At 40.8% G+C, this 23,915-nt stretch overlaps 2 protein-coding genes across 2 annotated transcripts in view; one reads left to right on the top strand and one right to left on the bottom strand.

Moving 5' to 3' along the window:
• RIDA (reactive intermediate imine deaminase A) lies at window positions 1-12,494 on the bottom strand. The gene is made up of 6 exons (XM_080800446.1): window positions 12,321-12,494; window positions 5,334-5,439; window positions 3,297-3,351; window positions 3,003-3,071; window positions 2,002-2,057; window positions 1-575 (listed from the first exon to the last, which is right to left on the bottom strand). Exons 1-6 carry the CDS (start codon window positions 12,383-12,385, stop codon window positions 513-515), a joined length of 414 nt encoding a protein of 137 aa, XP_080656572.1. The 5' UTR covers window positions 12,386-12,494; the 3' UTR covers window positions 1-512.
• A 5,535-nt stretch (window positions 12,495-18,029) lies between these two features.
• POP1 (POP1 homolog, ribonuclease P/MRP subunit) overlaps window positions 18,030-23,915 on the top strand; it is a 32,337-nt gene continuing 26,451 nt past the window's right edge. Inside the window, exons 1-4 of the mRNA XM_080802536.1 lie at window positions 18,030-18,173; window positions 20,154-20,321; window positions 21,212-21,387; window positions 23,029-23,277. Coding sequence (XP_080658662.1) covers window positions 18,032-18,173; window positions 20,154-20,321; window positions 21,212-21,387; window positions 23,029-23,277 — 735 coding nt within the window. The 5' untranslated portion in view covers window positions 18,030-18,031. The remainder of the gene's footprint in view (window positions 18,174-20,153; window positions 20,322-21,211; window positions 21,388-23,028; window positions 23,278-23,915) is intronic.

The following is a 23,915-nucleotide window of genomic DNA, read 5'->3' as shown; positions in this document are numbered from 1 at the left end:
GAAAATATGCATGTCTGTTTTATTTCCATTAGAAAAATATTATCTATTAAAATTGTGGTCCACTTTCTTCTCCTTCACTTCTACCATTCAAATTTTAGTACTTTAATTTTACTCGAGTAAAGCAGAATTACATAGCTCACGTGAGAACTAAGTATTTCACGTCATTCAATTAACAGGATTTAACTGAATTGCGTGTGCTCTTAATTATCAAGAATAGTAACCCCTCTTTCCAACGATTTATTTCCCTTTCCTTTCATTTATTTGTGTAAAGATGTAATGAGCGTCTCTTTCCCCACATCCAGGAGCATGAGTGTGCGTGTGATTTATGACACCAGTAACTGCAGTTGTCATCTGATCCCCAGTTCAGGCTTAATTCCCCTTATTCTATGGTATTTCCATAATGGCCTCAAATGTTTTAAATCAGTCATACGCTTTCCAACGTCAACTGTAAAAATTAAGATGTTAATCTGAAAACATTGTTAAAATTCCAGACTAAATAACGCTGGACCCACTTAGAGCGATGCTGTTGTCAGAGGTCCTTGGACAGCCACTGCCTCAATCTCCACACGGCCTCCCTGCAAGGAAAATCATGAAGCAACGGGTAGGTAATTTTTTACAAATGAAGAGAGCTCTAGAATACCTACTAAAAACATATACAACTGATAGTGATACAGCATTATTAACGTTACATTTTCCAAAGAAGGGAAGGATAGGGAAGCATTCACGGAGCAGCAGGGACAGGCCAGGCTCCCATGCCAGATGTGCTCATGCGCATTAGCTCACAGGATGCTCAGGGCAGCTCCGTTAGACAGTGTTCTCCCTTCCATCCAGAGAACGATATGTGGAAGCTTGGAGAGGGGGTTTTAACCTGTCCCAGGACACCATGCTAAATGGCAGAGGTTCAAACCCATGTCTTGCGATTCCAAGTTCAGAGCTCCTTCTACTACACCCAAGACCTTAGTTTGAGAATACTGACCACTCCAAGTAACAACCGATTAAAACAACAAACATACCACTCGCAGGAGATAAATTTTCTTTACAGGGCAGTCAGTAGGCTGCTTTTTTTGTAGGCAGGAATATTGTGCTGCTAGGAGCTTCTCATTACATTCGAATATCACGGTAACAATGGTGAGAAAATATGTGGGCCATGGATTTTGAGATTATTTTTTGAATGGAAGTCTGGATGTTTCGTTATACAAGTGAATTTAAAAAAAAAAAGATTTTATTTATTTATTTGACAGAGAGAGCGAGATCACACGTAGGCAGAGAGGCTGGCAGAGAGAGAGGGGGATGCAGGCTCCCTGTTAAGCAGAGAGCCCGATGCGGGACTCGATCCCAGGATCTTGAGATCATGACCTAAGCTGAAGGCAGAGGCTTAACCCACTGAGCTACTCGGGCTCCCCTCAAGGGAAATTTTTTATTGCAGAGCTCACTACCCTGGCTCAGGGTATAGTCTCTTAAGTATGTGAAAACAATACAGCTGCTATTTTACTTTTTCTTACAATTCAAGTCCCTCTGATTCTGTTGTGTTCATGTTCATGTGTGACCCTGAGTTCTCATTTTCTTAATTTTTAAGACAAATTTTAAGAATTTCTCAAGTGGGCACCTGGGTGGCTCAGTGGGTTAAGCCGCTGCCTTCGGCTCAGGTCATGATCTCAGGGTCCTGGGATCGAGTCCCACATCGGGCTCTCTGCTCAGCAGGGAGCCTGCTTCCCTCTCTCTCTCTCTGCCTGCCTCTCTGTGTACTTGTGATCTCTCTCTGTCAAATAAATAAATAAAATCTTTAAAAAAAAAAATTTCTCAAGTTTCTTAACACCCCCCCCACCGCCCAGCATATAATATTGGGTATTTCCTTTTAGTCTTTAAAATCCTGGAAATCAGAGATTATTCCTTTTTTTTTTTCTTTAAAAAATTTCCTGCCAAAGTACTTAGTTTGTTATACTCAGAAAACAACATAGAAATTTACAACCATGTACATTAGTCAGTTTAAGGTGTACTTACTTTGGGCAAAGCAGCAACCTGGTAAGCAGCTCTTGCAGGAAAACTACCCTTGAAATCTAGATGTAAAAGAATTTCATTTTAGTTTTCGGACACTGTACTGTGACTACACAATTAAGACTCTGGTAAGTGCTTCATAGATCTGTCCATTCTTAGATATAAGCAACACTAAGAAAAGCTCACTTTCATATCTGTTTGATAAAATATTTTGCCCTAGGATTTCTATGATATTGAATACTTTTTAAAATATGCCTTCGCTTTCTGGAAAAAAAAGAAAGTACATCCTTTGAGACTTTGATCGTGTTTGATACGAACAGGATCTTATGTTTAAAACAATACTTATTGGGGCACCTGGGTGGCTCAGTGGGTTAAGCCGCTGCCTTCGGCTCAGGTCGTGATCTTAGGATCCTGGGATCGAGCCCCGCCTAGGGCTTTCTGCTCGGCGGGGAGCCTGCTTCCCTCTCTTTCTCTCTGCCTACTTGTGATCTCTGTCAAATGAATAAATACAATCTTTAAAAAAAAAAAAGATTCTAAAACAATACTTATTGCTGTATGAACTCTTATTTAAGCATCCCAACAACTAAAGCTTTTTCCCCATTTTGCATGTGAGGAAACCAAAGCATAAAAAATGTTAATGAACTAGCTAATGATTCTGAGAGCCTGAACAGAGATGGTGGTGAGGCCTTATCACAGCAGTAAAAAATATAATCTCTGTGTTAAAAAAATCATTAGGAGGGCTTAAAAAACCTGAGAAGCATGTAACAATATTAAGCTTTGGGAAAATGAATTCGTAGAGTTGTAGTATATTCTCCTAGGGAGTGCCATAGAAATGTCTTACGTGGGGCCTCACTGCATGTTCTCAATCTGATTGTTCTTTTGGGACAGAATCTATGACCATTTCTTTAGCATCTCCTATCACTCTCGATGCATAACAGACACTCAATAAGGTTAATAGATTCATTTCTTGTTAAAATGTAAAACAGTAGTAAAGCCAGATTACTTACACTGTTTGTAGACTTCATTGACAGTGTTGAAGTCATTCATGTCAGCCAGCAAAACAGTTGTTTTTACCACTAGAAGATAGATACACTGTTAGTAGGTTTGGCTGTTTGGACTCATCCAAAATATTACTTAGAGAAACATAGAGCTCTGATTGTCTTGATTAAAATGGGCCCGAAATTAAAACAACTTTCAAAAGCAAGGAAGATGTGGCATGATGTATTACTGGGTGCTCTGTGTTCTTCAAAAAGCCCGCAGAAACAGCAAACAGTAATCTGAAGGAATATCAAGTTGCTCACCGTTAGTGAAGTCACAGCCTGCGGCTTTCAGAATTTCGCCCATGTTTTTAAGAGCCTAGGAAGCAAGGCAAGAAAGGCCAAAGGCACTAATGTTATAGTAAAGCTTCAATTCAATGCAATTAATCATTTTTTGCTAATAACCCCTCAAATAGCTTACGCTGCAGAAAAATTCTCCCTTTCTAGGAAATTCTACTCTTTCTAGGCCACCTTTACACAAGCAAATTGCTTCTTGCCTTTTGCTTAACAGAAATGGATCTTTCTGAAATACAGGGAGACTCTGCCTCCTTTTGTGAGTAAAAAGACTAGACTGAAGTTTCTTCTTCAGTGCTGGAGCGTGTGAAGTTCTCAGCCGATGTCCACTCAGCTGAAACAGAGAAAGCTCCTGGAGTTCCTAATCATCAATTGGAGGATAAGTATGAGCTGGGAGCATTAAAACATACTTTCTTTTATTTATTTATTTTTAATTTAATTTTATTTTTTCAGTGTTCCAAGATTCATTAAAACATATTTTCTTTTAAAGCAAAAATTCACTTTAAAGAGTACTTTTATCTTTTTCTCAAAAAATATCAGTAAACTAAGTATATGTGACACTCTGGACTTTGGAAAAACATCTGTTTTTCACTCTTTCCTTAATGTATTTTTTTTTCAATTCATTGTTCCCCTCCACTTTACGGGTCACATTATAATATCTGATATATATATTTTTTAAATCCATCTTCTAAATAGGTAACATACGGATATGGCAAAAAATTCAAAAGCCATAAAAAAGCATATTCATTGAGAGGATGTTTCTCACCCTGACTGCCCTCCTCCCCAGCTTCCTTCAGAGGGAACCACTGCTTCTGGTTTCTTGTGTATCATTGTGGAGACAGTCAGTGCTTATACCAGCATGAATGGGAATGTGCACACACATGCAGATGGTATCACACTGTGCAAGCTGTTTCACATCTTGGTTTTATTTTATCACGTAACAATTTACCTTGGGGGACTTTTCTGCATTAATTCAATTGTATGGCTCCAGCATGATTTATTTCACTAGTTCTTATGGACAGACATTTGGGTTGTTTTGTGTCTTTGGATAATACAAATGACTCAGTGAATGCATAAAATTATAATTTAATTCTATTTATTGGATTAGAATTGTACTCCCCACTCTTATTTAGAAAAACACATTACACATCATCTTTGATAGTTCTTACTAACAAACGTTAACTTTTTACTTTTGTGGTGTTTTTCTTGCAGGTCAGTGGCCCTGATAAGAAATTTCCCAATTCGGGGACGCCTGGGTAGCTCTCAGTTGTTAAGCATCTGCCTTTGGCTCAGGTCATGATTCCTGGGATTGAGCCCTGCACTGGGCTCCTTGCTCGGCGAGGAGCCTGCTTTTCCCTCTGCCTGCCGCTCCCCCTGCTTGTGCTGTTTCTTTCTCTCTCTGACAAATAAACTTATTTATTTTTAAAGATTTTATTTATTTGAGAGAGAGACCATTACCAGGGGGAGAGGCAGAGGCAGACTCCCTACTGAGCAGGGAGCCTAACACGGGGCTCAATTTCAGGACCCTGGGATCATGACCTCAGATGAAGGTAGATGCTTACCTGATTGAGCCACCCAGGCACCCCATAAATAAAATCTTAAAAAAAAATTCCCAATCCATGTAGAAGTGACAAGATACTATTTGATTTCAATACTTTAATTGAGAGCTACATAATTTTACTGAGATAATGGACACAAAATATTGTATCAGTTTTAGGTATATAATATGATTCGATAATATGTATATACTGTAAAAGGAAGTCACCTTAGAAGGTTTGAAGGTTTGAAGTCACCTTAGATGGTAGACTTTTTTTTTTGCTTTTGCTTTTTTTGCTTGTTAAATGATTCCTCAAATTTCGAACTTTCTACTTACATACAACTGTCTTCAATCAGTAAGTAACTCTAAAGGCATTTATCTGATAATCTTTATAAAAAAGGTCAGCCAAGTGGATGCTTAACATGAAAAAGCAGTAAAGAAGAGAATTTCAAATGTGAAAAATGACTTACTTGTTTGGCTTCTTCTGCCACCCCTCCTGGCACGAGCTGTCCACTTGCAGGGTCCATGCCTAGCTGTCCCGAAATGTAAATAGTCCTGTCGACTAATACGGCTTGACTGCAATAGAGAGACTGGGTGTATGTATAAGATAAAAAATACAAAATTCAATGCTCAAAGATTTCTTTGCTAATACACATAAAGCACAAAACGTCAAATAAAATAATTAATAATTAGACTTCATTAAAATTAAAAAGACTTGCTTTTTGAAAGAGATCTTTAAGAAAGTGAAAATAGAGGTCACAGATTGGGAGAAAAGATTTGCAAAACATATATCCAACAAAGAACTTGTATCCAGAATATATAAAGAACTCTTATAATACAGTAAGAGAAGATAACCCAATTAAAAAATGGGCAAGTGATTTGAAAAGATATTTCATAAAAGAAGACACATGAAGAGCTAGGGAGTACAAGAGCTAGGGAGTTCAACATTATTACTCATTAGAAAAATGTAGTACAAAATCATAATAGATACCACTATTCACAAGTAGAGGTCACTGGTAATAGTAAGTATTGGTGAATATGGGAAGCAACCAGAACCCTATACATTGCTGGTGGGAATGCAAAACAGTACACACTTTGGAAAACAGTTTGGCAAGTTTCTTAAAAACTTAAACATATACTTAACATGCAACCCAGCAATTTCTTTCCTAGGCAACTATCCAAAATAAATGAAAATATATGTCCAAAGACCTTATATGGAATGTTCAGAACAGCATTATTCACAAAAGCAAAAAAGAAAAACAAAAAATTTTTAAAAATCCACAGAGAGATCCAACCAAAGGATACATAATATTTGATTCCACTTCCATGAAATTCCAGAAAAGACACAACAGCAGCAGAAAGTATTTATCCATCTTTTTTTTAAAATATTTTTTATTTATTTGACAGACAGAGATCACAAGTAAGTGGAGAGGCAGGCAGAGAGAGAGGGGGAAGCAGGCTCTCTGCTGAGCAGAGAACCTGATGTGGGGCTTGATCCCAGGACCCTGAGACCATGACCTGAGCCGAAGGCAGAGGCTTAACCCACTGAGCCACCCAGGCGCCCCAGCAGAAAGTAGATTAGTGGCTTCCTGGGTCAGTGGGGATTGACCACAAATGTACAGTATGAGGGAGTTTTTTTGGGGTGATGGAAATAAGCTGAAACTTGCCTATGGTGTCAGGTACATGAGTCTAGACACCTACAAAAACTCATGAACTCTACACTTAAAAATGGGGGAATTTTATTTTACTTTTTTTTTTTTTAAAGATTTTATTTATTTATTTGACAGAGAGAGAGATCACAAGCAGGTAGAGAGGCAGGCACAGAGAGGGGGAAGCAGGCCCCCCGCCAAGCAGAGAGCCCGATGTGGGCCTCGATCCCAGAACCCTGAGATCATGACCTGAGGTGAAGGCAGAGGCCCAACCCACTGAGCCACCCAGGTGCCCCAAAATGGGGGAATTTTAAAAAAAGGGTGAATTTTAATGTAACTTATACCTCAGTAGAGCTGTGAAATAACAACAAAAACACAATCCCAAGAGCACCCAAGAAAAGAAGTAATTATTCTCAGACAAGATTCATCTGGAACTGTACACATTTCATTTCTGCCAAGTGCTTGCTTTTGGAAATGACTTGTGTAATGAGGACACTAAATTTCAGAATTAGGATAAAATAACAAGAAACGGAATAAGCCACATTGAGACCTGAAAAAGAACCAAACAAATCAACTTTAATTTTTTTAAAACTTTTTGGATAAAGAAATCCCCTCTCTCTTTTTAGCTGTGGTAAAAGGTATTTACCATTTTAATGATTTTTAGGTACACAATTCAGTGGCATTAAGTGCCACCATTTCTAAAATTTGATAAAGAAACCTTAGTAGCAGTTTAAATTCAGAAGTAAAATATGTTGTACCATTTCCATGCTTATCTAGAAACAGCATCTTCTCATTTCTAATTTCATATTTCTAATATTACATCCTCATTTCTAATCTTCTAGGTCCCTATGGTGTTTTCCAATATGCTCCAAGCTTTCTTTTATTTCATGATGTTTCCCCTGATTTTCCTGAGCATATGTTTTTTTCTTTATAATTTAAACAATGGCATTTCTGTATGTATGGGTGTATGTAAGCTCTGTGCCCGATGTGGGGCTTGCACCTATAACTCTGAGATCAAGAGTTTATCAACTGAGCCAGCCAGGGGCCCCTCTAAAGTTTTAAAATTTTTTGAAGAAGACAACATTCACATGGTAAAAAAATCTAGAAACTATTCAAAGAATCTCAGTGAAAAATCTCCTCCCTTCTTTCCTTATCTTCCTCCTGTTTCATTTCCAGTCCCTACAGATAAACAGTGCTCTTCTTGACATATTCTGCCAAAGTTTCTTCATTTAGATGTGAATAAAAGTGAATATATTTATCTTCTTCCTGTTTGTACATGTAGTATACCAAGCTCTTTTTTTAATACAACATGTAGTGTATTAAACAGTTCTCTGCATTTTGCTTTTTTCCCTCAACAGTATATCAGGATCTTCCCATAACTGTATATAGAATACATCCTTATTCTTTTAACGGTTGTGTAGTATTTCACTGTATGGACATACTTTAACTAGTTACTTCTGATTCCAGTATTTTGCTATTGTAAACAAAACTACAGTGAAAACCATCACACATTCATTTTCCCTGGGCAGGTAACTAAGCCTTTTTTTCATCTAAACCTCAGAGGAGCTTTTCCTATACTACGTGCTGGATCCTGCCTCACAGCATAGCTCAGTCTGTTATCTTATCTCTGGGGTGTGCCAGACTGTAAACTCCCTGACTACAAGAGCTGTGTCCCACTGTCTCCAGCTGCGCAGGAACGAGGTGACTCCTTGCACATAGTGGGCACACAATACCTTCTTGTTGATGTTTTGCTAATGACTTACCAGCTTAAATGACTTTGGCTGTCAATAAAGAATCTTTTTAGCAGGACCTACTGGCTTATTGTGTGGGCTTTGAAGCATGGAAGAGGGTAGATTTAAACTTGGTAACAAGATTCAGAAAGTCTGGAAATTCTTCTCAACTATCTGGCTTTCACCCTGGCCCAGAAACAGGTAACTACTGAATTTGTTAATGTGTAAGCTTTTCTCAGGTTGAAAAGTATCATCAGCTAACAAGGTTTCTTATTAACTGTCCTGTGTAAAACTAGGCTACCCTCAGCTCTTTGCAAAAGTAACTCTAGCTCTCCCCATATATGAAACATAAGATTAAGCCCATATACATTACCATTGGTCAAAAAATTTGTGATAGTAAAAAGGAGTTCATTTATTCTCAGAAAATTAACAGACATCTAAGACTATCTGACCTATGTGAATTAATCTCTTACAGATTAGTAAAGAGATTGTTCACAAAGGTAATTAAATAGCTGACCCTCTGATCACAGCATCCTACTATCCACAGACAAGTCATTAGACTCCAAAAAATTTAAAAGTCTACTGTTCCATTTCCAGGTCAAAGGGTAATAACACTTTCAAAAGCATCTTAGTAATAATTCTCATACTATAATCTATGCCGCCTGGACTATCACTTCCAAATTTCACGACTATTTGGGTGGTGTGTTGGCAAAATGGAAAGCAAGGCAATGTGATGTTGAAATCTCTCAAGGTTCCGTCCTGATTTGAAAAGTGAAATGTGCTGAGCTGATTAGCTAATTGGTGACAACACCCTGTCTGTCACAAGGCCAGGGACTGGAGGTTCAACACATTTGAATCCTTCCTGAAGACCAGAATTTTCAAACTCTGCTCACTACCATCTACATGCACAAAAATTGGTTTCCAAATGGTTCTTCAAATATGTCCAATTAACTTTATCAGGATATGACTAGTTAGTTGGAGTGTGGTTTTCTTCAAGATAAAATATTGAATATTAGCACCATTTTTAGTGGCCTTATATGATCTCTGGATAGGGAAAAAGTACAAGAGGACAAGGTCCTCGGAAGTCCCCCCATAGTGAAGCTGGTTGATGTTTTGTCTTTAATCACATTGGTATATTCATTTGATTCCCTTTTTTTCCCCCTTGCAGCTTTATAAAGTTAGCTGACGTCAGGTCAATCAGGAATATTGCTGTTATGCTTGCTTTCTTGAACAAAGAACACTTGAGGAAGGTCTATGCTCCAGGCCCTATAATCACTTCATGTTTGTTTCTGGTAAGGGTTGCTTTTGCTCTGAAGTAAAACCAGTGGGTAATGGAGGAAGAAGGACCAGGGCAGAGCAGGAAAAAGATTACTGATTTTTTACTTTTATTTAATACCCCCCTGAACTAGTCTTAATGTTCTTCCTAAATAATTATTAGAGTACTCTTAAAAGAAAACTGATCATGTCACTTCCTCTTCAAAAACATTTGAAGGCTCCTCAGTGCCTACAAAATAAAGTTTCTACTCTCCAGGTTAGAGTTGGGAACGATCACAATCCAGACTTTGCTAAAAGCTAATTTTTAGCAGGAGACAAAACAACAATTCAGAGTCAAAGTCCAACTCCGAACCAGGGTTTCCCAAAGTACACGTCACATGCAAACTGAATCACAGTAAGGGAAGGATTCCTTTTTAAATTCTCTTTGAGTTCCTTCGTGGCAGGAGACAGCAAACTAACTGATGAAGATTGAGCTCTAGAGCTCTGCCTAAGTTCAAATTCTGTCACATCCCATCTTGGTGGTTGACCTTGCGCAACTTATTTAACCATGTGTCTATCAGTTTCTTCATCTGAAAAATAAGTACTGTCACAATAACTGTGCACATAAAGCATTAAAGCACCTAGAACAGTGCCTTGTGTTCAGTGAGCATCAATAAATGTTAGCAATTACGACATCAATCCTCTGATTACATCAAGGAGAAAAGAGATCAATTTTAGAAAACAAAGAAATGCATCACTTTTAACAAAGAGAGCTGGCCTTGGGTTCTGAGCCAACTGCAGCAGCTACCTAGGATTTAATTATGCTTTTTATTTAATTGAGCTTATTTTTTTTTACTGTTACCTTCCACTGGGTTGTCTTCTATTTAGAGTACGACTGTAAAATTTCCTTTTTAACTTTGTTAAAGTGAGCCTGCTTAAATAAAAATGTTAAGTAAATTATGATACAGGTAGTACACAGATTTGGCAAATGGAAAAGAAAAAAAAGAGAAGTCGTAGTTGGATTACTAAAATTTCCTCCATAATGTCTTTATCCCATGTATCCTCATGTCCTTCCCTCTGACTTCCCGCTTAGTTCCTTAACAAAGTGATTTAAAAATCATTTACAACAGTACTATACAGATGGCAAACAGAACCTTCAAAACCCAGCTCAAGGACTACCTCTTGCAGGAGCCCCCCTAGATCTTTTTCTTCCTCTGCCCAAGTTCCATTAATTTCTTTCTTCTCTTTTCCCACCCCTCACCCCCCCAACCCTTTACTCCCATTGCATTTTGTTTCTAACCCTGCTATAATAATTATTGTTCTGCACCTCTAAGTGTCATTTCTCACAGCCATGTGGTACAGAAGAGGGAGCTGGGGCTTGTTCAAATCAAGCTCTGCCACTTATGAACTATCTGACCTTGGACAAGTTCACTTTCAGGTTGAGTTTTCTTTTTGCAAAATGAAGATGGGACTCAGAGAAGAAGGTGGTTAACTGTCATGCTGCATGCACCAAATGAAAATGTTTCTTTTTCTTTCCCCACATGCCTGAGTATCTTTCACACTGCTTTAATTCTTACACATTTTTTTTGTAGCTTCTGCAGTGCCTGGCCTATAGTAGGTGCTCAATATATGCCTGTCATAGCTGAAGTGTTTCAGCTGTAGAAGTTTTCCATCTGTGGTTTTTTTTAATAATGAACACACACTATATTTTAAAAAGGAAAAATGAGAAAAGGTTTACACGGTATACTTTAGCGAGGAATTTAAAATAACAAAAGTTATATTAAGGGAAAAAGGTCTTCAAGAAGGCAGAGGATAGGATCTAATTGTTTTAAAGCTGAGACGTTTTAAGGAAAAAAAGAATTTTTTAAAAAAAGAAATTAACCTTTTTATATTTGCAGCACTTCTGACAAGTGGAAATGCATGTACACAGGGTAGAGTTTCTGGCCAGTATACAGTATATACAGTACAGCTAGAGCATGTCAAGGCAATCTTAGCAATTTTTGTTGTGATTTGTATTTGACTTTATTAGTGGGAGATGAGCATGGGCAATGAATTCATAAACATCTCAATGCATTTCGGTATGGGTCGTAAAAAAAAGTGCCTTCGGTAGATGAGCATATATTTGCTAAGCATTTCTGTGAAAAGAATTCCGCTCTCTCCAGATGGACACCCATATCTGCTCATGGAATTTACTCCTTTTAATTAAGAGAGGGTTAGACCAAATATTATGCTAAAGTGGAAGCTGTCAGTCATAAAGCCCACATGTTGTAGTCATTTACCCAAGAAGTCCAGAACAGGCAAATCCACAGAAACTGAAAATAGATTAGCGGTTGCCAGGGGTTAGGGGAAAAGACTGGGGAGTGACTGCTAATGGCTATGGGCTTTTTTGTTTGTTTTTTTTGGAGGCGATTAAAATATTCGGAGATTATATAGTGGTGATGGCTGCACTATTTTGTCAGTATAATTTTAAAAAATCACTGAACTGTACCCTTTAAAGGGGTGAATTTTATGGGTATGTGAATTATATCTCGATAAAATGGTTACCGGAAAAAAAAAAAAAATTCAAAACCTGACCGCTTATGGCCGGCGAAGCGCTCTGGCCCTCCAGGTCCGGGACAGAGTCCCTGGGCGCACAGGCTCCCGCTCTGTGGATCTCCGGGTGCTCTGCCTCTTTCCAGAGTTGTTTCCCGGATTCAGCGAGTTCGAGCAGGTTAGACCGGTTGAAGCCCGAGGCCGGCGCCAGCTCTGGCCCGGAGTGGCCGCCGCTCCGGACCCCCGACCCCACAGGCCCAGAGTGCATCCGCGCTCCCACACGTCTTGTTACCTGTAGGGACCAATGGCCCCTGGGGCTTTCGCAGTGCTGATCACCTTTCTTATCAGAGACGCCATGGCTAACCCTTTTAGCTAGCTTGCTGTCCCTCCAAGAGAACAAACCCGTACACCGCTTCTAGTAGCGACTCACCAGGACTAACTAGTCCAGGGTCCAGTCCCCGCAGTAACTTCTCCCGGAGCAGGTTCGCTCGGCATTCTGGGAGTTGTAGTCTCAGCCAGGTCCCCGGCCACGTGGAGGCCGCGAGCGCACTGGCGCATGCGCTATGCAGATTGCTCGCCGCACACGTCTCCACGGACGGGACTGTCGCAGAGCCTTGTCATTCTGACCCGGGGAGCCCTGGATTCCTCCCTCAAAGCCTCTGGCAGGTAGGTCGTGCGGGGCTGGTGTGCCTCAGGGTCCGCGAGTTTGGGGGAGAGTGCGATGGCCCCCGCCCCGCGCCCGCGCACCGGCCCAGCTCTCCTCCCAGTCTTCGCTCAAACCCCCCTGACCTGCTCTTCTTCCCTGGCAGCCTGCGCCTGGGCCCGGCTTGCCGCCCCGCGCCTCCTTCGGCCCCTGAGCTCAAGCCCCCTGCGTTTGTCATTTCCCCGTATTGTCCCGCCGGGCGGACGCCGCCATTGGAATGGGCTTGCGCCCCCGTCCTGCCAGGCACTCTGAAGGAATGAGTTGAGTCATTAAGGGGACCGCGCTGAGATCTGGGCGTCGTCCACCGCCCGCCCCTCCCATGTTCCCATTCCTGGGTTCTCCTCCAGCTTTGCAAGGGCTCTACGCATTCTCCTTAGATCTGAACGGAGCCCGAGTGACTGGGGTCTGATTTCAAAAAGGAAGATAGGCTGGTCTCTTGGCAGATAGTCATGCCGTGTCAGAAGGCGTGGTACTTGGCCAGGTATTTCTTATTCTGTTAATAAATGCATCATAAGCACGCTTCACTCCATTTATGCGTGCAGGTTTACATTCAACACATACATATTGAGCCCTGCTTTGTGCAAGGCACATTGCTAGGAGCTGGAGGGACGACAGTGGAAAAGACAGGTAAGATTCCTGTCCTGCCCAGCTTCTAAACGTAATGTTAAAAAAGTCCTTGTTATTCCTTCTCATTTGTCCTACATACTGCAAAGGTTTGGTTTTCTTACTTCCTGCTCAAGAGCCTTCAGAGCTTTTTCATTGGTTTGGGGCTTCAAGCACGGAATAAAATAGAACTTCCAGTATGGTTTCCCTGGCCTGCTCAGTATTACCCCTCCTACTGTCTCATCCTACTCAAGACATCCAGAGCCCTCGCTCCTGAAATCACACAAGGAATCAGAAGATTCCTGAATATTCTTTCTTCCCTATCCAAATTCCAACCCACTAAAATCCTATTTTCTCATTGACTTTTCCTGTGGATCCACATTTTCCCTTCTTATTCAGTTACCTGTTGTACCATACTGCAAAATTTGGTCTTTTAATGTGTGTCGTCTTTTTTTTCTAATTGTTTTGGGTTTTAAAAATAGTAACTAGAGCCAGACTGCCTGGTTTGACTTCTGGTACACTTATAATCTTATTAGCCTTGGTGAGGTTATGTTACCTCTCTGTGCTTCAGTTTCTTCATTTATGAAATACAGGTAGTGCTAGTATTTCCCTTATGGAGTCTTGAGAACTGAATGAGTAAGGCATGTAGAATAGTGCTTAACACACACACTTCTCCATAAATGTTAGCTGTTTAAGACAACCAAATTCTGTAAGGAAAGAAGCCACAACCTTATGCTACTTTTGTATACACACAGCCTGAAACTAATAAGCACAGGATAGATACCAAAAGGTTGTTAAATTTGATTAAACTGGACAATTAGGAGGTGCTTTTAAATACAATATAATTCACCATACGATTCTTTAAATAAGAAGCTCTCTTGGGGCATGACAAAGAATTTAGCTTGTGTAAAATATTGCTTGTGAAACAAGATACCTTATTCTTTTTTTTGTTTTTTTAAACCCTGTGCTCTTTCCATTGCATGATGATGGTACTACCTCAGTGCTTAAGATTTTATTTATTTGACAGAGAGAGATCACAAGTAGGCAGAGAGGCAGGCAGAAAGAGAGGGAAGCAGGCTCCCTGCTGAGTGGAGAGCCCGATGTGGGGCTCGATCCCAGGACCCTGAGATCATGACTTGAGCCGAAGGCAGAGGCTTAACCCACTGAGCCACCCAGGTACCCCTGTATTCTTTTTTTTTTTTTAATAAGATATTTATTTATTTATTTGAGGGAGAGCGTGTGTGTAAGTGGGGGTGGGGAGCAGAGGGAGAGGAACAAACAGACTCCACACTGAGTATGGAGCCAGATGGGGGCTTGATCCCACAATCCTGAGATCATGACCTGAGCTGAAACCAAGAATTGGACACTTAACCAACTGGGCCACCCAGGTGCCCCAAGATACCCATATGCTTTTTTTTTTTTTTAAGATTTTATTTATTTATTTGACAGGGAGATCACAAGTAGGCAGAGAGGCAGACAGACAGAGAGGGGGAGGCAGGCAGGGAACCCGATGTGGGGTTTAATGCCAGGACCCTAAGATCCTGGCACCCCAAGGATCCTGGCAACCCACTGAGCTGCCCCGGCACCCCAAGATACCTGTATTCTTTTTTTTTTTTTTTTTTTAAGATTTTATTTATTTATTTATTTGACAGATGGAGATCACAAGTAGGCAGAGAAGCCCGCAGCAGAGAGAGCAGAGGAAGCAGGCTCCCTGCTGAGCAGAGAGCCTGATGCAGGACTTGATCCCAGGACCCTGGAATCATGACCTGAGCCGAAGGCGGAGGCTTTAACCCCTTGAGCCACCCAGGTGCCCCAGATACCTGTATTTTTAAGGCAGATTTTGTATCAGTCCAAATCACCAGCTTTTTAGGTCTAGGAGAAACCAGAGATCATCTGGTTAATGCTCAGGTGGTCAAACTGGAGCCCATTATAAAGGGGTATATCTGGTCAACCAGGTGATAGTAAGCGGTGTGAGAAAACATGATATATCCAATTTATTTGAGATTTTTTGGAAAACACATTTGTAAACACTGGCATATACTTAGTGCTCATTAACGCTAAAGGAGTAACTGTGGAAACACACAAACTGAATATTAGGAATAGATGTAAAACTCACTGGATTGTCCAGGTAGGAGTTAAAATTCCTTCTGGAAGCTATTTTTAAGCAACATCTTTAGACCTCATAAGGATATAATCTATAGTCATTCTCTTCTGCTGTTAGAACTGTTTGAGGACCACCGCTAGTTCAATCTGCTAGTTTTTCAGTCTGGTATGAAGGCTTACCCCAGTCCCTGAGTCCCAGCCTCCTCCTGGCATGTTTTAGTGTTCAGTAGATTCAAATCCAGATTGAATCAGTAGCATACTTCCCAGGCAGTGTGCTCTGTCTTGCTGGGTAAGTTCTGATTCAAGCAGATAATAGTGGGTGAGTGAAATTGTTTTGTGAAATCATTCTGAATGGTTCTTAATGCGGACTGATCCAACCCATGTCATTCACTAGCTGATTGGCTCTGCAGAACTTCATTTGCTTCCTATATATTTTTTAAATTTGAGAGATGGTTTTGGGTGTACACATAGTTGTCTTTCATTTAGGTGAAAGTGAAATGACATAATCTTTGTAATTTCAGTCTGGCCTCCCTTCGCCTGCTCAGTTTTCTCTCTCCTCTGTTTGAGAGTAATAGCTACCGTAAATCAAGCCCTTAGTTTTTGCAGAGTGCCATGCTCAGTGTGTTATGTACAGCAACGTTGTGATGATTCCCATTTATAGAGAAGGGGACTGAGGTTCAAAGAGGGAAAGTAACTTTCCTAAGATTAGGTAATTAAAAAGTGTTAAGGAACATATTTGATCCAGATTTTTCTAATTCCAAAGGAACGGTTCTTAAATACTACACAACACTGGTTCCTTTTAGTTTTGAATGAAGCGCTGCATTGAGAAGGAGGTAAGTGAATGGGTGGTAGTTAATTCAGTGGCATTCGGTGGGAGTGGTGCACATCTTGATGTGGCAGTCTGTTTTTGCAGGTGTTTTTGGTTGGCATAATGAGTGGGGGTAACACTGCTGGTATTTGTCAGGCAGGGACCAGGGATGTTAGACATGCTGGAGTGTGCAGGAAAGTTCCACAGTAGCCCAGTACCTGTTTTACATAAAAGCACAAAATATCAGTTACATGGTTTTAATATACACTGAACTTTCTAGGAGCGCAATAAATCAAAACAAGGTTGTACTCCTTCCCCCTCTCTTCCTTTTGCTGCTTTACCAAGGGGTATTCACTAGTTCGGAAAGCTATGTCGCCAGTGGCATTGCTGCCTTCTCTTTGAGGCTCTGGTACAACCCACCTATATTACTTTGCCTTTGTAGCTGTTGCATTTCGTGGTAATTCCATGTATAGGTACCAGTGAGGACTGGTGTTAAAATATTGAAATGCTTAGAGAACGGCTTGGCTCTGCTACCCTGAGCTTCCTTCCTTTGCATCAGACTCTTCAGATTCCCTATAGTCAGTAAGAAGAGAGTTAATGACTATGGCATGGGGGCTTCCAGGCCTCTTCTCCAGCAGTACAGGTTGCGGCAGTGCCTGTACTGGGGCCTGTGTTGTGATTATACCCCTGTGTTTTATATATGTATATATACACCCCTGTCTCCTTATTACATAAGGTCACCCAGTAGTGGTGACATAGTTACATGCAGAAGGTACACATTATTTTATTGAAATTACTTTTTAGTTCTCCTTTACCTTATAGTTAGGGCACATATTGTAGGGTATATATTGGTAAAAGTTAGATGTGTAGTAAGTTATGTTATTAATGAATTTCATTTCAAAATAGAAAACAGGTTTGCAGGCCATTTAGGAAAAAAGAGGGAGGAGTGCCCGGGTGGCTCAGTTGGTTAAAGGGTTCAACTCTTGGTATCGGCTCAGGTTATGATCTTGGTCAGGAGGTTGAGCCCCATGTCGGACTCCATGCTTAGTGTGGAGTCTGCCAAAGACATTCTCTCCCTCTCTCTGCCTATTCCCCACTGCTCTTTCTGTCTCTCAAATAAATCAATAAACTGGAAAAGAAAAAGTAAAAGGGGGCTGTTGAGTTTGAGAGTTGAGAACTACTGAGTAAATCCATGAGGCTCCACAGGATTTTGTCCTTTATCCTTGTTTTAAATTGAAATATTTTGGCTGTTATGAATTACAGGTACAGCTGGCCTTGTCTCAGTGGCAGAAATGAAAACATCAGTAATTTATGTGTTTGTAAGATCAGAATAGCGTGTACTCTAGATCAGTGATTCAGGTGGCTCTTGTTTCAACTAAGAATTTTTTGCCTTGGCAGAGGGATCTTCTCTTGTACCTCATTTTTCATTCTTTCAATAGACTTTGTGCAGTGTCAACATTGGGATGTGATTGAATTATCTGGCGATACATTCTGGAATATACTAATAATGGTCTCTTCCATCAGTAGACTCATTTTTTTTCCTGTTGAATTGGTTTTTTGATGTTAATACCATTCATGGCTCCCCTGGAGGTGCCCCTGGTGATGCATCTTCTGTGGATCAGTATCATGATAACATTTTGATCTCATCAGCCCACCTATAAACAAAGTTTCGTTATAGTGAAGAATCAGATTTTGAGTTACATGAATTTTTGTTGACTACATGTATTTTTATTTTTGTATGGAAGTTCCCTGTGCCTGTACTAAATTTATTGCTTTCTTTCCAGAAATGTCTAATGCAAAAGAAAGAAAACATGCTAAGAAAATGAGGAACCAGCCCACTAATGTGACTTTATCTTCTGGCTTTGTGGCCGATAGGGGCACAAAGTACCATAATGGAGGTGGGAGACCTTTCCAAGCTCAAAAACAAGGTAAGATACACAGTACTTTCTCCACTCCGCTTGGATCAAAATGCTTTCTTTTTTAAGATTTTTATTTTATTTATTTGAGAGAGAAAGAGCACACGTGAGCCTGAGTACACGCATGAGCAGGGGGAGGGGCAAAGGGAGAGGGAGAAGCAGAGTCTCCACTGAGCAGGGAGCCCAACTTGGGGCTCGATCCCAGGACTCTGAGATCATAACCTGAGCTGAAGGCAGATGCTTAACCAACTGAGCCACCCAGGCACCCCTTGTCAGCTCTTTTTGATAGTTATTATTTAAATAGTAAATAACCTGCATTAAAAACAGATACAGTTGACCCTCATTATTCACACATTTTGTATTTGCAAATAAGTTGATTTGTAACCCCCAAATTAATACTTATGGTACTTTGGTGGTCATTCGTGGACTTGTGAAGAAAGGGGAGAAATTTGAGTCACTCCATGTGGACGATCTTAGCTGCGGTTCCCAGCTGTGTTCTTGCTTCTGCTTTCTGACAGAGATGACCAGATGGGGGAGACTAGGCGGTATCACAGCAGAGCCCAGGGAGCTCCGTCTCCCACTGGGGATTGAGTTCCAGCAGATCACTTAGCACTTCTGAATCTCTTTTTTCCTTTGTAAATAAAGGAAACAGAATGTACCAGGATGAGTTGTTTTTATGATGTGAGATTGCAATCAGTGTGATATGTGTGTGTATGTGTTTGTATATGTATGTATTTCCTCTAGGAACAATGGTTCAGTGTTTGCTAATTCAGTGTTCTTTGTGACTTTATAGTACATAACTGCTAGGAATAAGAATTGGCTGTATTAGAGTGGGTATATTATATCTCTACCTTAACACAATTACTATTAAATCACACTATTTTCAGGGCACCTGGGTGGCTCAGTCTAAGCATCTGTCTTCGGCTCAGGTCATCCCAGGGTCTGGGATGGAGCCCAGCATAGGGCTCTCTGCTCAGCGGGGAGCCTGCTTCTCCCTCTCCCTCTGCTGCTTGTGCTTGTGTTCTCTCTCTCTCTTTCTCTGACAAATAAATAAATAAATAAAATCTTAAGAAAAATTACAGTATTTTATTTCCTAAAAGAGGCACAGTGTGTTTATTATATCTGCGTTTAACTTATGTGCTGATTTTAGAACTTATGATATGAAGGTAATAGTTGTTCATTGGGTAGCAATAGAAAATGCCAGTTTGGGAAGACAGCAAGCAGGTGACTAAGAAGTTTATGGGGACGCTTTAAAGAATAGCATGCATTGGGTCTGATTAACTGAGTTTTAAACTCGTATTCAAAGATTGAGATTGGGATCCAGCAGTTGATGCCTACCATGCCATGTAAGAAGCCTTAACACATACTATCTCATTTAAACCTCCCAGCGACAAACTTTGTAACGTTTCATGGTGTACAGGGGCTTAATAATTAAAACTATAATGGAAATAAGCTGAAACACCATAAAGTTCTCTACTGAGCTCTCCCTCCATTTGCAGACAGGGATTCAATGTTGTCTCAAAGTCAGTGGTTTCATCGCCCAGACATTTGTGTAGAGACTTTGCTTTTATTTCTTTCTTTAATTTAGCGCAGGCTCCCAACTTGAGTGTGCCAGAGAATTATGATAATAGATTAAATATACAAAATCATGTAAATTGTAGCATTTAAGGGAGCTGAGATTTAAAAATCTATTTTGTACTCTGTGGAGAAAAGGTCCCTTATATGAGTTATATGCAAGGTTAATTTGTCATGCTTACAACATTAGCCAGTGTGAGGTCTACTAGCAGTGTCACCTTGGGCAAGGTAATTCACCTCGATCTCCAAGATTCCCTCCTCTTTCAAGGGAAGATAGTAACAACCTCCTTACAGGGTGGTTGTAGGATTAAAAACATGATTACTGTTGCCACCCAGTGAATGGTGTTCTCCACTGTAATGCAGATCCTTGGTAAGGCTGACCTATTTCTTTCTGTTTTCTTTTTGAAAATAAACCAGAGCCTTTTCCCGGAACTTCACGACAGCGGCAAACCAAAATGACCCACCACTCCCCCGTGGATCCTGATGTGAAGGAGCAGTCTTCCTCCAAAATCATGTTTAAAAAGAAGGGAGGTTGGAAAGCAGGTCCCGAGGGCACGTCTCAGGAAATTCCCAAGTATATAACTGGTAGGTGTTTGTGAAGAAGTGAAGTTTGATTACACGATGAGCTCTCGGTTTCTGATAAAGCCGGACTTCAGTGTCTGTCTTGGCCCGCCTCCCCAGCTCCCTCCTCTCCTCCTCCCTTCTCGCCTCCGGCCTAGACTTTGGCTCTAGCTTCCTTGAACCTGATTGTTCTCCTCTCTTCAGTCTCTCTTTTCCCTCTTACTTGTCTTCTTCTAAGTCCTTATCTGTGAACTCTTCCTTTTCGTCCTAAAATCTTCTTTGCCCTTCCCCTACCCGCTTTTAAAATATAAAATGCCATCTCTGCGTCTCAGCACCCTTTCTGCAAAGATGAAACCAAATTTAACACACTCCTAGGATAAGACCACCAGGCCCTTCAGACCTTGTCTCCCGTCGCCCCTGCGATCCCCAAACCCTGTATTCTTTAGGTGTGTCTTCTAACCTCTGTGCCTCCTGTTGACATCCTAAAAATTTCTGTTTTTCTAGAAGGAAAAGTAGTAATAGTTATGGGTACGTATTTGGAAAAAGCAGAAAATATATATATAAAAAAAAACCCTTGAAGTCACAACCATTGTTAAAATCTTGCTTTTTCTTTGTTTTCTTATGGGATTGTTGCCCTTAAAAATGGTTGAGATTATATTGCCTGTAGGCCTCTGTTTTAAGAAATTCTTTGTAAACTTGCTTTAAACTTTTTATCTGATTAGAAAAGTAACACTGAGAATAGTTTCATAATCTTATAATACAGAAATAACCACCCTCGGTGTTAATCTAATTGGGGGTTCAGGTGGTGGGTGAGTTGTAAGCCCACAGACTTCAGCTCTCTCTTCCTTCTGAGATCTACCAGAAGTATGGATTTGAGACTTAATCTTTAATGATGGTGCTGGTTTTGTCGACAGCTTCTACTTTTGCTCAAGCCCGAGCTGCGGAAATCAGTGCTATGTTGAAAGCAGTGACCCAGAAGTCTTCTAATTCGCTGGTTTTCCAGACCTTGCCCCGGCACATGAGACGGAGAGCCATGAGCCACAACGTCAAGCGCCTTCCCAGGAGGTTGCGGGAGATTGCCCAGAAAGAGGTATGAGTTTCACTTAGTGTAAATGTTTCAGTTAGTACTTACTAAAAGAAATTGAGAACTGTTAACCTAATAGAATTAAAATGAAAAAAGCAACATGCTCATTTTGCATATTTTGGTTTAATCATGATCCCTCCCACCCCACCCCCCTTTGCTATCTAATTAACGGGCAGTTGGATATTACATGTAGTATTTGGAAGCCCTTTCTTTTTTTTTGTTTCAGGTTGGAAGCCCTTTCTTTTTTTTTTGGAAGCCCTTTCTTTTAATGGCATTAAATAGTTGATGGTCCCCTGCCAGATTTAAAATAAAATCCTGACCTTACCATATTAGCGATTTTAATTCTGCATTTTGGGTGTGTGGCCAGCTCAAAGTTGGAAGGTTAAGGGAAAAAAGCATCAATGCCTGGTATTTGCCTTTTGACTTTTTCAACATTGAAAACTTGACACTTGGGTTTAATTTTCGTTCAAGTCTAGTTGTTTTTGGCTTCACTAAAATCCTTGACTTGGACATTGTCAGATTGTCTAGGCTACCCATATCTTTGCTAGCTGATTCAAAAGTTCTCCATGGAGCACCTTCTCTGAACTGGTACTATTCTGGTGGTGGGGTTAGAGTTCATCAACGTAGACTCTTTATCCTTAGGAGCCCATAGACTAAAGGGGAAGAGTTTTGGGGTTTGTTCCCCCCCCCCAAAGTTTTGCTCAGATATGAAGGAGATTAAGAGCGAAAACCGAACAGGGATTTTGTGCTTTCTAGACATAATGTAAGGTTTGTTTCCCAGTGATCAGGTTTGGCATTTGTCTCCTGGGACCTAGCCAATGTGAAATGTGTAGGTTTTCCTCGCTTGATATTTTTCATCCTGTTTTGGGTTTCGTTCTAATCTCAGAGGTTAAAAAACAATAATAAAAAAGCTAGCATCTGACTGTTGTCTTGCTCTCTCATATGAATAGCCACAGTAAGCTTGTGTTACTGTGTGGAGCCTTTTATAAATATTCTAATCCTCAGAGTCCATGAAGCTTGCTCAGTTAGTGATGGACTGGGCTTCCTCTCTAAGTTTGTCCATCTCTGAGGTCTTCACTCTGTTGCCTCCCCTTCTGCTCTTTCTTTGGAGAGATAACCAAGTTAAAAAAATAAGCATACTGGGGCGCCTGGGTGGCTCAGTGGGTTAAGCATCTGCCTTCGGTTTAAGTCACAATCTCCAGGTCCTGGAATCAAGCCCCCTCTTGGGTGCCCTGCTCAGCGGGGAGTCTCTTTCCCCCTCTTCCTCTGCCCCTACGCCCGCTTGTGCTCTCTCTGTCTCTCTCACATTAAATCTTTAAAAAAAAAATTAAGCAGGGGGCACCTGGGTGGCTCAGTGGGTTAAAGCCTCTGCCTTCAGCTCAGGTCATGATCCTAGGGTCCTGGGATTGAGCCCCGCATCGGGCTCTCTGCTCTGCAGGAAGCCTGCTTCCCTTCCTCTCTCTCTGCCTGCCTCTCTGCCTACTTGTGATCTCTGTCTGTCAAATAAATAAATAAAAATATTAAAAAAAAAATTAAGCATACTAATGGTATGATACTAATCTAAAGCTAGTTGTTTGAATTCCTCACACATAACTTTGTTTTGAGACTGTTACAAAGTAGGATCTGCCTCTGTCCTTGAAACCGCAGGCCGAGAAAGCAGTACACCAGAAAAAAGAACATTCAAAGAATAAATGCCATAAAGCTCGGAGATGCCACAAAAACCGGGTGCTAGAATTCAACCGTAGACAAAAGAAGAACATATGGTTGGAGACTCACATCTGGCACGCCAAGCGGTTTCACATGGTCAAGAAGTGGGGCTACTGCCTGGGGGAGAGGCCGACGGTGAAGAGCCACAGAGCCTGCTACCGAGCCATGACAAACCGGTGCCTCCTTCAGGTATGTGCTTCCGGCTGCCTTTCTTTTTCGGTTGGTTTCGACAAAATGGATGTGATGTCTGGGCTCAGTCCTAAGGGGTAAGACAGTGGGAGAGTCGGGGAGGCAGAGGAAGTCAGGTAAGACGGAAGAACGGAAATAAATTCGGTGTGATTAAGACGAAGAGAGTGGGGTTGAAGATAATGTGAAGCGGAGGTTAGTTTGGGAGAAATAAAGAGGAGCCAGGTCCTGCAGGGTCTTGGTGGTCACGTTTGAGATTTCTTCAGTACTGATTCATTTAGAAGTCATTGATCCACACCAAATATTTGTGTGCCCTTAGAGCTATGTTCAAAATGCTGTTCTGGATGTTTATGATTCAGTGGGATTCTGGGAAGTTTGTTTTAAATTCTTTGAGAGGACAGTTTGTTGTAGAGCTGGTGGTAGTATTAATCTTGTCCCTCTCCTCTCCCCCAGTTGCTAAATCAAATTGCTTTCTCTCTCCCAGTAAATATTTAGAAATCTCTATGCAGAGGATCTTTCAATGGCAGGATGACCTTGGCCAGATTTTTTTTTTTTTTAACTTTTTTATCTGAGTGTAGTTGACACACAGTCTTAATGAGTCACAGGTGTACAACAGTGATTCTGCTTCTCTCTCTGTTATG

The sequence above is a fragment of the Martes martes genome, assembly GCF_963455335.1.
Source record: "Martes martes genome assembly, chromosome: 4".
NCBI classification, from domain to species: domain Eukaryota; kingdom Metazoa; phylum Chordata; class Mammalia; order Carnivora; family Mustelidae; genus Martes; species Martes martes.
This window is presented reverse-complemented; position numbering and strand designations above follow the sequence as displayed.

Excerpts from the sequence above, each read along its gene's own strand:
- RIDA (XM_080800446.1), bottom strand. The coding sequence starts at position 12,385 with ATGGCGTCTCTGATAAGAAAGGTGATCAGCACTGCGAAAGCCCCAGGG. Across the intron at positions 5,440-12,320 it reads GGGGCCATTGGTCCCTACAG|TCAAGCCGTATTAGTCGACA; the intron begins GTAACAAGACGT and ends TCTCTATTGCAG. Across the intron at positions 576-2,001 it reads AGGTTGCTGCTTTGCCCAAA|GGAGGCCGTGTGGAGATTGA; the intron begins GTAAGTACACCT and ends TTTTCCTTGCAG.